This window comes from Perissodus microlepis, chromosome 7 (genome assembly GCF_051167445.1).
Source record: "Perissodus microlepis isolate ML-2025 ecotype Zambia chromosome 7, ASM5116744v1, whole genome shotgun sequence".
Lineage (NCBI taxonomy): Eukaryota > Metazoa > Chordata > Actinopteri > Cichliformes > Cichlidae > Perissodus > Perissodus microlepis.
The window spans coordinates 33,051,822-33,066,353 of record NC_140467.1 but is presented as its reverse complement, the minus strand read 5'-3'; the positions used below and the strand labels follow the sequence as shown (position 1 = coordinate 33,066,353).

The 14,532-nt window shown below is 37.4% G+C and overlaps 1 protein-coding gene across 7 annotated transcripts in view; it reads right to left on the bottom strand.

The window, feature by feature from the left end:
- Positions 1–14,532, bottom strand: part of cacna1bb (calcium channel, voltage-dependent, N type, alpha 1B subunit, b) — a 220,527-nt gene that overhangs the window by 44,757 nt on the left and 161,238 nt on the right. For all 7 annotated transcript variants that reach the window (XM_084934715.1, XM_084934713.1, XM_084934717.1 and 4 more), the window contains one exon: positions 822–918. In XM_084934715.1, the coding sequence (XP_084790841.1) occupies positions 822–918 (97 nt within the window). The remainder of the gene's footprint in view (positions 1–821; positions 919–14,532) is intronic.

Below are 14,532 nucleotides of genomic sequence, written 5' to 3'. Positions count from 1 at the left end.
CGGTAACCCAGTTTCTGCAAACTCAATTTGAAATAATTGCCAATTCATCACAAACAAAAGAGGAATAGCTGCCAGCTCAAGGCTGACAGGTAAGTGAGCACCAAATAAGCCAAACTATTAACACTGCAAATGCAGCAATCACGTCCAAATGATTAAATATATCGCATAAGTCATAAAACATTAGCTAAACAATGAGAAATCATCAGTGTAATGTGTTACAGTGCATTAAGTATGTGTTTCATTGTTAATTGCCACAAAACTCCTTCGAGAACCAAGTACTCACCTACTGTAGGCGTGTAAGGCACAGAATATAAAATTCAGTATCTAAGCAAAAAATCAAGCAAAAATCAAACTTTTCATGTCTGATATGGTAGAGTAGGTTTCTGGAGACTTTGACTGCCTCTCGATTGTGTGCACGAATGTGTCAGGGGTGTATAAGTAGGAGGCATGAAGTGCTGAATAGAGCAAGCTGATCAACAGACAAACCAGGATTCAAATGTGTTAGTTGTGTTGTTCCACTGATTCTTGTAGACTTTCGATGTTGAGAACGGTTTAAACTGTGCGGTGGCAGGTCTATCTACAGTGTTGGGGAGTAACGGAATACATGTACCGCCGTTACGTATTTAAAATACAAAATATGAGTAACTGTATTCCGTTACAGTTACCGTTTAAAAAGGTGGTACTTTGTTGAAATAAATGGATTACACGGTGGTATTTTCCTGTTTCATATTGTGGGGGTCAGGACTGTTTGGGTGCTCTGTGGGTTTTTGGTTTTTCTTACAGACTTACAGAACGATCTGTGACAGATTTGATTACCGTACCTTCAGTTTGGGCAGCCGTTTAATGGTCTTGAGTGGCCGCAGGACCCGGAGGACCCTCAGGGACTTGATAGTGTTGATGTCCTTGCCTTTTGTCCCTCTGTGCAGATTGAGAGTACAGTTAGTCTGGGTGATGTAGTGCAATGACACTCTAAACCCTTTCAACTCAGGCTGCATTAACAAGAACTGACTGCACTTCACCAGGTTTATATTGTAGGATGCACATATTCTGTTAGTAGAACACATGCATGTGAGTGAGGTACGTTATTCTACAGAAACATGCTTCACCAGTCTTCTCCTCTTATCCAGATACTTTTGTAATTACTCCCTTTCTTTTCCTTTTTTCTGATCTTCCCTTTGGCTGCTTTGTTTTCTTTTTATTGTTTTTTTTTCTTTCATTCCTACAACTTCACGCATCTTTTAAGATGTGTGAGTCTCATTATGTTCTCTTTTCTGTTCCCACATCTTCCTTCCTAGTTTTCCTTCCTTTTTCCTTAGCTCCTTTCCTTCCTATCTATTTCTCTGCCTTTCTTCCTTATTTCAGAATCAGAATATTTTATTAATCCCGAAGGAAATTATGGGTTACAGCAGGCAGCACGCTAATGGCGCATGTGCACTTACAAAGGAACCTTCTGACCAAACTTTACATAAACATCACATTGGGAAGACATGTTTCCTTTCTACCTTCCCCCTTCCTTCTTTCCTTCTTATCCTCCTGTCCTTTCGTCATTCCTTCCTCTCCTTGTTTCTATATCTACTTCCTTTCTTCCTTTTATTTCATCCTTTTTGTCTTTCCATTGATGCTTCTTTTCCTTCCTACCTTTCTTCCCTTTCTCACTTATTCTTCTTCCTTGTTGTCTTTCCCTCCTCTCCCTTCTCTTAATGCCCTTCTTTCCTCCCAGTATAACTCCTTACTATGCCTCTTTTCTTCAAATCTTCTTTTCTACCTTCCTTGTCCTAACACCCCTCCTTCCTTGTTTCCCTGAAACCTGCTGCCCCTTCTTTCTTCCAAACCTCGTATCCTTCCTTTCATCGCTTTTTCTTTTCCTTCCTTCCTCCCCTTCTTCTCTCCCCCTTGTTGTAGTCCATCCCCAGCCTTCTTAATTCTTTCTTTTCCTTATTCTATCTTTCGATCTTTATTTTTTCCTTCCTTCTAACCTTATTTCCTTCTATTATCTTTTCCCATTGTCCTGTTCTTGTTTCTAAAACCACTTCCTTTTGTTCCTGCCTTCCTTTCTTAATCCTTTTCCTTTTTCCTTCCTTATTGTCCTCCCTCCGCTTCTTCATTCCATCATTCAGTCATCCCTTCCCTCCACACCTTCCTGACATTCAATATTTTCTTTCTTTGAAGATTCTGACCTTCTTTTTTGTTTGTTTCTTACATGCTTCAGTGTATTTTCTGTTTATTTTTCTGTTTCCTGTTATAATGTATTTTCTTCCAAACCCCTTTTTAAGCCTCTTTTCATTTTCTTTCCCTTTGTTCTTGTTTTCTTTTCCTTTAATCTTTCCTTTGGTCTGTTTTTTCCATCTTCAAAATCCACAACAAAAGCTATTCACACAACAGTGAAATTACACCCTTTTCATTTCATACTTCAAGTTTTCATTGAAGGACTATGTCTGGTAGTGAATTGTTTCAGGTATTGCTTCCTTCGATGCTTCTTCCACAATACAAACTAGCATTGTTTCTGTTTAATAACACACAAAATCATACATTTTTACAGTAAATGCACAAAGAATCTGCCGCAGGTGCAGGAGGCAGTTTCTTTGCAGGAACCACTGCTGTCACTGCAGACGTTGCACGTTTTGCTCACTAATTATGGGAAGTAAGCGTGGGGGTTTAAAAACTAGCCGTCATGATAATGACATACAGTCGAGCCATCATTCACAGAGTGACACTGGCCAAGGATAGTTTGAGTGTGAAGGATTTTTAATTAATTAGTGACACGCATTGTGGGTGTCAACTGTATATCCATCATGCATATCTCCTGTTCTACCACATCCCAAAGAAGCTCTACTGGACTGTAATCTGGTGGCTGTAGAGGACCACTTGAGTACAGTACAGTGTAATGTTCAAGAAACCAGTTGGAGATGATGTGAGTTTTGTGACATGTAGTGTTATCCTGTTGACCACTGTGCTCAAGAAGGCATGGACAATGTCAGCAAAATTACTCGGGTAGGCTGTGGTGTTTAATTGGTAAAGTGTAAAAAAAAAATGTACCAAGAAAATATCCCCCTACACCGTTACACCACCAGCAGCCTAACGTTTGGATATATAGTCTCAGTTTCCTGAGACTATATTTACCCCCTTGCGTTCTTCTGCTCATGGAGCCCATGTACTTTTAAGCATCAACTTGTTCTGCATTGCTTGGTTGTAACAACTGGATATTTGTGTTACACTTTCTTTTCTATAACCTGGTAGCAGTGTGGCCATTCTCCCCTGATCTTTGACACCAATAATAGGCATTTTTGCCCAGAAAACTACTGTTCACTGGAGATTTAATCTTTTCCAGAATATTCTCTGTAAACCCTGCCTGCATGGTAAAATCCCAGTAGATAAGCATTCATTATATCTGTTGATCAGTCACTTAAATCACATTTTCCCCCCATTCTGATGCTTGGTTTGAAGTTTAGCAGGTTGTATCAATCATGTCTACACCCCTCAATGCACTGAGTCGTTGCCATGTGATTGGCTGAATAGTTACTTATTTAGAAGTTGAACAGGTGTACCTAACAAAGTGGCAGGTGAGTGCATTTTATATGAAGAGTTCTGTAAAGAACTCAAACTTTTGGTTTACTCCTGTCTGGAAAGTTTATTAGTTCGAGATACCCAAAAGCATATCACAAGCTTTTAACATTAGCATACTAGCCTAAGATGTCCTCGACCTGCAATAGTAAAAGGCATATTTCCAAAAAATACACATTAAATTTAAAGCACAATCCTTCCCTCTTGTGTTTTCTTTTTGGGTCATTACCTGGAGGCTAGCCTCTTGGCACATTAGAATTAGTCTTGCAGCAAGAATAAAAATAAGATACAGGCAAACAAAAAGAAAATGTAGAAACAAAGCTACAAAGTTTTAACATACAGTAATGCCTTCTTCAGTACCTTTTCCTGGCTCATAGTGTGCTTACCTATTTTAACCACCCTAACTGTGTCTAAACCTCTCAGCAACCCTAAAACCCAACCTTAAAAGACCTTTGGAGAAGTGAGGACAGGACAAAAAGTTCCTCTACAGAGTGTTCTTGCTCTGATGCTCCCAAAGTGAAAATGGTCCTCATTAAGGTAGCTGGACAAGCAGAGACATACTCGCACAGACCCAGGTCAGTATGTCAGCGCTTTACAGGGTCTCATTAAAAAGAAAGGATTGTTATTAGGGACTAGGGGACTCAGAGAAACCCACCAGAATAATGAACATGGCTATTTTTTTAATATGTGGTGACTGGCGAGGGAAGGACAGAACTCAAACCGGAGAGAAGCATGGTTCCAAAATATTCTGGCTCCGGGGGCCTTTCAAATTCTCAATAAAAAAATCTAACAAAACGGCATGCGGCTCTCATGCTTGGATAACTTGGATACTCTGGCATGCAATTTGCAAAGTCAATGCCAGTCCTGCTTTTTAAGGACCTCAACACATTGAGATGGCAAGAACAGTCTCCCAATAGCTTTCAGAAGCGCCACGGGGGAGGGGGAGGGAGATGAAATGTGAGCATGAGTTGGGCACAGGCAGAGAGTTTGTGTTTTCATGTCGATGCAGCACACATCAGCGGTGATTGCAACATATTCAGCAGCCACACATGAGGTCATCTGGAGTAGCTTAACTTCTGTAGCTGCTGCTCGCTCATGAAAGAGAAGATTTCCTGTTCAGACACGTAACATCTGACGTCTAAAGCTGCATCAGCAAAATCGGATGCGCAAAGCTCCTGCTATCTGTTTCAAAATTTACAGAGGATTCAAAGTTCTTGAGGAATTTTGTATAATGTATGTTTGGCTTATTATTTACCATTTTAATGGTAATAGTGAAGGTTTTCTTTGACTATTAGCAAAAGCTGAAAATGCAGGTCAAAATCACATTTTAAAAAATATCTCCAACACAATCCGTATCGTAGGTCAGCCTTTCTAGTGTTCATTTAGAGCCTCTAGTGCATAGCAGCAGCTGGTTTGCATATTTTCTCCATTTTCCTCTTTGATTTCTACTAATGGGAGTATTTTCAAATCTACAACATTGCAAGAGGACACTGTTAACACACTCTTCACCCAGTGTAGCCCGATCCGCTACTTCCATTTATTCAGAAACATTTTTAAAAGGTTAAAAATATGGCATACTCTAAAATTCTGTCTTTTTCAAAAACAAATATTAACAAAGCAAAAGCTCTCTTTTAACAGAGAAAAACAGATGTCTATTGTGATTTTCCTTACAAACACGACAGGCTGTGAGGAACAAATTAAAAAAATTATTTAAGGTGAATTCATGAGAGAAGCTATAATCCTTTATTGGCTGCCCTCTAATTCCATAGGCATAAAGAAGAAGAGATGAAGGTGGAGGTTGGTAATCTCTTGGACATTTAACCGATTAAATTGACTTTAGTCATGATTAAAAGAGAAAACTGAGAGGATAGGTAAGGACTTAAGCTTTGATACAACTGATAACCTGAGTTTCAGATTCCTGCAGCCCAAATCCCCGTCTGTGTGTTGATTAACTTCTGAAAGCTATGAGGGAGAGCTCCCAATATTTCCTTTTTGTCTTGATGTCCCAATAGTGGGACAGGAGAAAAGGTTTATAAAAGGGAGGGAAAGCGAGGAGGGAAGGGAGTCACATCCCAAGCATTTTGGGATGAAGGGCGACAACGTAAACCTCGGAGGCTGATAAGAGGAATGTTCTGTGTTTCACAGGAGGAGGGCAAAAGGGTACGAGGGGTTAAAAAGAAAAAAAGTAGATACTGACAATTCCCACCTGGCCACGCTTTGTTGCGATCTGATGGGGAAAAGAAATGATAAGCATATGCACGCAGACAACACACAAAGACAGACAGCAGCATGTAAAGCAAGACAGAGCAAAATAAACACTTTACACAGATATCACCCAGGCGTGAAGATATAGTGACAATTTTGGTGGTTCAAACTTCAAAACACATCAAAAGAAAGTAAAGATAAGAGACAAAAAAGTGACTTTTAAGTAAATTTAAAGTAAACACCCTTTTAAAGCAAGATAAGCTGGATAAAATATTTGGAAGAAATAGTGTTTGTGGATACTGAATATGAGGGAAAATCAAACTGATGACATGAAGATGATTATAATGTCATGACTGACTACATATACTCTGGAGTTAAGAAATGTGGTCCTACAGTAATTCTGTTACATTGCAGTGTTTTAGTATGCTGAAGATCATGGGTATGGAGCCAAGACACCAATGCAGCTATACTCTGATCATGTGGTGCATTACTACTGCTGCGGAAAATATTTTAGAAAATTAGTATAAAATGCAACATAATAATAAAGGTAATAATGTTACAGAGTGTTATACTGATATTTGCATTTAACCATTTCTGAAGCAAATAAAAACATTTTGTAAATATGTGTCTTTGAGTTTTACATTTTCTGTGAATACAATTGTTTGACAGTTTTATCATTTTTAAGCTGTGGCTGATTAGTGGCTACATGTTAGCTTGCTCTCCACAAATTGTATATAAAAGACGCATGTAGCAACAGTACCATCACCCATTAGTTTGTGGACTACTGTTGAAGCCTCAAGCAGAGCGGTTTTGCCGTAGCCATCTCGCTTGAAAGTGATAATCAAGCAGTGGACCTGTCTGAGAGCTGAGCATCTCTCGCTCAAAACCTAGTAATTATTCAATTACTAAAGCTTTATTGTCCTTTTTACTAATAGTGAGTGCCATAATTTTCAAACTTAGCATCATACAGTATTAAATAAGACTAAAAACAAGCAATCCGGTCGTTAAGTCTGACGTCACTAGCCGTGTCTGGGCCTAAACTCCGCTGCAGGTCCATATATCAAACGATCACTGTGGCATTACTGAGAGTTGAAAAACTGTCCAAAGTCTTTCATCTTTAATAAAATGATCAGCGTTCTGCTCTACCAGGTGTAACAATTGAGTTTAACATCCAGGCGTCCATGAAAACGGAATTTATGACATTTAACGGAGTTAGAAGTTAGCAGGAAGTTAGCTCGCTAGCTTCTATCTAAATACAATATAGCATGTCCTGACTGCGGGGTTTTGGAAACAAATTAAAACGTACAGCTCTGTTATCACTTCCAACATAAATGAAGACAGAAAACTAAACAGCAGTGACATTTGTAGGGTTACTGAAGTTTGGCTAGCTGGTATATAATGATGTGCTACGTGACCGCTAGCGACACAGCTATGTTAGCATAATATAAACAAGCTAACTTTTTTTCCACTCGATAAAAGTTAACATGAGTATTCTCGGTGGTCAGGAACAAATGTAATTGCATGGCAGGATGCTGTAGAAGGACCAAACTTCAGCCAGGAGAACAACTGAGATAATCCATCCACAATACGAGGTTAGTCATTCATATACTGCTGCATGGGCTGGGCTGTAGTTGTGTGGATACTTTAAGGCATCCACACTATTGAGTTCCTGTTTCTCTTTATTCTTTATACTTTATTATTGTGTGGATGCTTTAAGGCATCCACACTATTGAGTTCCTGTTTCTCTTTATTGTGTGGATGCTTTAAGCATCCACACTATTGAGTTCCTCTTGGGACTTCCGTACACTTTTTGGCACTTAACTACTTCCACAATTTTCAGCCGATTTTCACCGTTCAAATTTTAAACTATTCTGCTATTTCTGCTAATGTGTGCTATGTCTTTTGGTATTTTTCACTATTATACTTTTTAAAATATTAAGCTTAATTTGTCCCATTGAAATGAATGGGGAAACTTCTGCAATTCTGCTAAAATTTGCTTGTTTTTGAAACTTAACTACTTCCTCATATTTTCACGTAGAACAACCATTCAAACTTTAAAATGTTCTCAAATTATTGGGCTATTCAGGTATAAATCAGCTTTTTCAAATCTTTTATCGTTTTACTTTTATGCCTCTTAAAGTTTTCAGTTGCAAAATTGTGATTTTTCACAAAATACATGCGTTGTTATGGTTGCTATGCACTTGACTTCCAGTGTGCCACTGAAGGTTTTGCAGTCTTCTCTTCATGTCCGAACAACTTCTTGCTACTTACTCAATTTTCACTCAACGTCCACAAATTATACATCAAAACGTAGGTATTTTTGCTGGCTTTCCGAAAATGTCACTATCATTGTTGTGGGATTTATAGAATTTTGGCAAATCTCCTCAGACCAACACAAAGTAGCAAAACTCTCCATAGAAAGTCAATGGAGAGCTTGTTCAAATTCACCGCTTGATTTCTGTAATGAGAGGCATATTCGAATCGTCATATCTCCTTAACGAGTTAAGTTAAGACATAAGGCTTGTCCCAGTATATCTTCAGACACTCCTGACACTCACAATTCAAGAATTATTTTCTCACCTATTACCGTTCTGAAATGAGTTAGACTTGTTTGAGGGTAGGAAATTCGTCCTTCACTCAGATTTCTTCAGATTTCAAACTCTGGAAATGAACCACTTTTTTCTCTCGTCATATCTTTTTAATGGATTTCCACAGAGACCTGAAAATTTCCATGATTGTTCACCAAAGCCTGCTGTCTCTTACGGTGAAAGAATGATATTGATACTCCAAATAGATTTAGAGTTAGAAAGCGTTGTTTGAGGGCAAGTCAAGGCAGTTTTTGCTTTGCTCTACTCAGTTATGGTGCATTAGAAGTCAAATATCTTTAATAATTCATATTTTAATGATAAATTGTCAACACTTTAAGATTCCCCCATCTCTTCTGAACAAAACGGTGTAAGAATGACCGTTCTAGCCCCTACGGTTAGGAAATTATGGTCATTTGTTTGAGGGGAGTCGTCATTATGAGAAATAGACTGCAAAAATCCTGTGTCTCTCTGTGCTGCGTGCACCTGTTTTGGCGGGAAAAAGTGCACAGCCTCTCTGATTGGTGGATTCAAATTCAGCAGCTCCCAGGCTGCTTGACTGAGCTAGAAACTTACTTCTCTCTCCCTGTGTGTGTTTGTGTGTGTGTGTGTGTGTGTGTGTGTGTGTGTGTGTGTGTGTGTGTGTGTGTGTGACAGAGAGCGAGAGAGAGAGAGAGAGAAAGCCTTTTTATGGGATGATCTCATTGTAAGATTTAAATTCAATATATTTAGACTGGTTGACTGAATTGGATCTTGTGTGTGTGTCTCTGTTATATTTTTTTTTGCTGATTTTTTTCATTTAACAAGTATATTTTAGGGACCCTCAGCATGTTCAGCATTTTTTCAGCTGTCCATTTTGCTTTTCCAATTTTTCTGTTTAAGTTATTACTATTGTGCTAAATCATAGCATTTCTGCTGCTTTTTAGTATTTCTCCTGAATCATACTATTTCTGCTATTTTATAAGATTTGTGCTAAATGTAGTATTTCTGCCAAATATAGTATTTCTTAATAATTATAGTTTTTCTACCAAATCATAGTACAGTATTTTTGCTTTTTATAGGATTTTTATAGGATATTTATATTGCTTAATATAGTATTTCTGCTTTTTATAGTATTTGTGCTAAAACATAGTATTTCTACTAAATGTAGTATTTATGCTTAATCATACTATTTCTGCTTTTTATAGTATTTGTGCTAAAATATAGTATTTCTACTAAATGTAGTATTTATGCTTAATCATACTATTTCTGCTTTTTATAGTATTTGTGCTAAAACATAGTATTTCTACTAAATGTAGTATTTATGCTTAATCATACTATTTCCATATATTACTGCCAGGTCCCCAGGCAGCCAATCCTCTGTGAGGCCTGAGACATTCAAATTTACATATCAGGGCCTGCACGGGTTCCCAGCCAGCCAATCATATCTTAGGCATGACACATTCAAATTTACAAATCAGGGCCTGCACGGCTTCCCAGCCAGCCAATCATATATGTGGGCTGAGGCATTCAAATTTGCATATTAGGGCCTTCGTGGCTTCTAAACCAACCCGTCATCCATGTCATATATCTCTAAAAATTCATATTTTAATGATAAATTGTCAACACTTGACGATTCCCCCATCTCTTCTGAAGAAAACGGTGTAAAAATGACCGTTCTTGCCTCTACGGTTAGGAAATTATGGTCATTTGTTTGAGGGGAATCCTCACTATGAGAAATAGACTGCAATAATCCTGTCTCTGTGCTGCGTGTGTGCACCTGTTTTGGCGGGAAAAAGTACACAGCCTCTCTGATTGGTGGATTCAAATTTATCAGTTCCCAGGCTGCTTGACTGACCTAGAAACAACTTGCTTCTCTCCCTGTGTGTGTGTGTGTGTGTGTGTGTGTGTGTGTGTGTGTGAGAGAGAGAGAGAGAGAGAGACCCTCTTTAGGGCAGCATCTCATTGTTTGATAAAAATATAATATATTCAGAATGGCTGACTGGCATAGACCCTGTGTGCGTCTCTCTCTTTACATTTCTGTATTTATTTATTTGTATTTCTTTTTTTCCCCACAGGTGAACAATAATTAGTTTTGAGAGAGCTTAAACATGTTCCATTTTTTTTTCAGCTTGTCATTTTAGTTTTCCAGTATTTTCACTTAAGTTATAACTATTCTGCTCAATCATAGTATTTGTTCTAAATCATTGTTATTATGCTATATTGTAGTATTTCTGCTAAATCATACTATTTCTACTATATTATATTTTTCTTTCTAAATATAGCATTTCTGCTATATAATTGTATTTCTGCTATCTTATAATATTTGTGCTAAACCAGAGTATTTGTGCTGAATCATAGTATTTCTGCCAAATGATAGTATTTCTGCTATGTTGTACTATTTTTCTAAATCATAGTGTTTCCGTAATGTTTAAGTATTTTTGGCTAAATATATTCTTTCTGTTATCTTATACTATTTCTCCTAAATTCTTGTATTTTTGAGAAGTTATCATGTTTCTGGTAAGTTACAATATTTCTGCTAAGTTCTGCTATGCTATTGCATTTCTGCCAAGTATTATGTTTCCTCTAAGATATTGCAGTTCTGCTGAGTTATTACATTTTAGCAAAGTTCCTTTGCTTCTGCAAAGTTTTTACAATTTCTGCAACTTTTCAGCCTTTTCAGCTAGTTTTTGCAGACAGCTTCAGCTTTAAAGCATCCACACTGCATTTTCGCAGGAACTGAGCTTAAATAAATGATTAGCGGTAATAAAAGCCGAGGGAGGTCAACAGTGATCACTGACTGTTTTAGGAGCTTTTTGAGATTAAATAGAAGAAAATACAAAACATTAAACATGTTAACAACACAAAAGCCATATTAAACGCAGACTACTTTAGGCCCGGAAGTAGGATTCGTCACGTCATCACTTAACGACCGGATTGAGAGCTTAATCTCATCAAGAAAATGTTCATTAAGGTCACAGATCACGCAAGGAATACATGCATTTTCTCATAACCTTCAATATAGCTGCACTTATTTTTGGAACCAAAGGAGTCGCCACCTGCTGGCCATTAGATATAATGTTCGGTGCCTAATTTTCCTAAAGTTGCTACAGGTCAGGTTTTATACTATGGACACATAAAGACCTCGAGTCTGTCTTCTTCACTGATGGCTGCTTCTTTAGGACAAAACACAGCTTTTTAAGTGAGATTAAAAATCATTTTCAAACTATAAATTTCCATGAAAACAGAAAAATTGGTGTGAATTAACAACTTTGAATTGGATTGGTCAATGAGTTATCACAGTTTTTAAATAAATTTTGACCTTTCAGTTGAAACACAATATTAATATATAAAATCCTTTTATATCTAGACATTAATCCTAAAGTAAGCGCCTTCAAAAACACAAAGCAGTAACTGTGTTGGATGTTTCAAAACAGACAGTTTGGGTAACAGGATTACAACTTGCCTTCCTTTTTCCTGTGTTTAGATTAAGTATGAAAATAAGATCTAAATAAAAATAAAATGTAGGTTGTCAGGTATCACATCTATCCATTAGACCTGGTGCTGTGAATGGAGCCTCTTACATGGTTGATTGGTGTGAATGAGAGTTGATTACAGAGCTGACGGGAGAAACAAAATGCCAGACAGGAAGTGAAAGCTGAATTGAGGGATGAAGGGGTTCAATTTGATAACTCCTGAATATCATTAACTGTGCATTATTGGTAAGAAAATCCTTCATCTATTATTCACTCTGTTTAATAGTTTTTATTTAGCTCTTTTATTTATTTGCGTCGTTATTATAAGCAGCATCATTCAGTTTCTTTGTGTTCATAATGACCTGAATCACGCTATGAAAGCTCAAATGTCTGATATGTTTTTGAAGCAGTGTTTTGTTCAATCTCAGCACTGGTCCACTGTGCACTGTGTACATTGTAGCTTCTAACACACATAAAATATGTCCAATAAATGGAAAATGGGTAATTGCTCTTATGTAACCCGAATACAGATGTAACACAACATAGTTACATAACACAAACAGAGGAAATGCAATGTCTTTAATCGTGACTGTGGTGGCGATGATAAAAATAGAAAGGAACAAAATATGACATTTGTGCAAAACATTTAGCTGTGAGAAGACAAAAAACAACACCTTGCTGAAAATACCACGAGCTAAGGTGGAGAAAAACTGATTCAAACGGGCAGATATGCACATGAATAAACAGACAGACTGACAGAAAGAGCAGGCATTACCCCATAAGGCTCCTGAAAGCAATCCAAGCCAGAAAACAAAGAAGAAAGAGAAAAAGTGACAGAGAGAATACAGAGAAAGAGTCAGCAACAGATAAAAGACAGAGACAAGCATCAACCTAGTGCTGGCAAAAGACAAAAAAAGGGAAAAAGAGAAATCAGAGACAGAAAGCGTTACAAAGAAAAACACACAGGTGACAAGCAACTGTGGAGAGTTTCAGTCAGTGTGTGAAATAGTGGCAAAAAACCCTGAAAACATTGTTCAAAACAAAATGTGTGATCACCAGCTTTCTCAAGAGACCCAGAACTCCTCTGGCTTTGGAAAACATTTATTTACATGATTTCCAAACCAGTTGTATACTGAGATATACTGAAATACAGGTAACAAGAATAAGTCTACTGATACCAGTAAGAATGCTCACCAATAAGGAGTCAATTCCACTCAGATTACAGTGCAAGTGGGGATTTAATTTTGACTTACACCACAGTATCTAAGGGCAGGTTATACAACAAAAAAAATGCAATGAAAAAAATCTGGCGCCTTTCCAGAGTTTCTTCTTTTACCTAAATTTTTGTATTAAATAAAAATAACCCAAGTAAATGCAAAATTTAGTTTTTACATTACTATTATTTCATTGATTAAGGGGGGGAAAGCTATGCAAACCTAACTGGCTCTATGTGAAAAAAAGTGTCCCGCTTGCTAAATCATGAATCTTTCTGTGATTAACCACATCACATCGTGGCACAGCTGAAAGAAACAGCTGAGAAACAAAGTCATTGACATCTATAACTCTGGAATGGGTCACAAAGCCATTTCTAAGGCTTTAGAGCTCCAGCGAATCACGCTGAGACCCATTATCCACAAATGGAGAAAACTTATAACAGTGCTGAACCTTCAGGAGTGACCAGCCTATCAAAAGTACTTCAAGAGTGCATTGATGACTAATCAAGGAGGCCACAAAACAACCCAGAACAACATCTAAAGAACCGCAGGACTCGCGTCAGTTAAGGTCAGAGTTCATAATTTAAAAATAAGATAGATACTGGGAAAAACCCATGGGAGTGTTCAAGGAGAAAACCACTGCTAGCCAACAAGAACACAAAAGCTCATTTCACATTTGACAGAAAATATCTTGATGGTGTCCAAGACTTTTGACAAAATATTCTGTGGACTGACGAGACAAGCGTTGTAACTCAAGTTAACTTGGGATATTCAGTGAGTCCACATCTGAACGGCTCAAAAAAAAATCCAGACAAGAAAAGGAGGTTTTGGAGTGGACTAATCAAAGTCTGGACTTCAATCAAATTTATGTGCTTTGGCATGACATTAAACAGGCCGTTTATGCTCGAAAACCCTCCAAAGTGGCTGAATCAAAACAATTCAGCAAAGAAGAGTGAGCCAAAATTCCTCCACAGCAAATGAAAAACTCATTGCCACGTATCGTAAACACTTGATTTCAGGTTACTTTTTCACATAGGGCCAGGTAGGTTTGGATAACTTTCCCATTCATAAATGAAATCATCATCTGAAAAAACAGAAAAATGAATTTTGTAATTACGTGGGGTTATTCACAATTAAAATTTATTTGATTATCTGAAACATGTACAAATGTGCAAAGATTAGGAAATCAGGAAGGGGGCAAATACTTTCTCACAACACTGTAAACAGTGTGGTTCTTATAACCATGCCATTGACTGTATATAAAAAATGGACAAAACATGGCCACCATGTTATCACCTAATGGTTTACGCCATTGTTTTGAAGCCTAAACATGAGCATTCTAGTGAATTGTCTATGACAAGGTGGTAGTGGCCTTCTTTATCATCAATCCAACTATAAATGTGACCATACTGTATATTTAAAATAAATACCTGACAATATTAAATAAGACATAAAACTAGCAAATGACATAAACATTTTACAGAATGTATAGAAAAGATGTGTGTAAACATT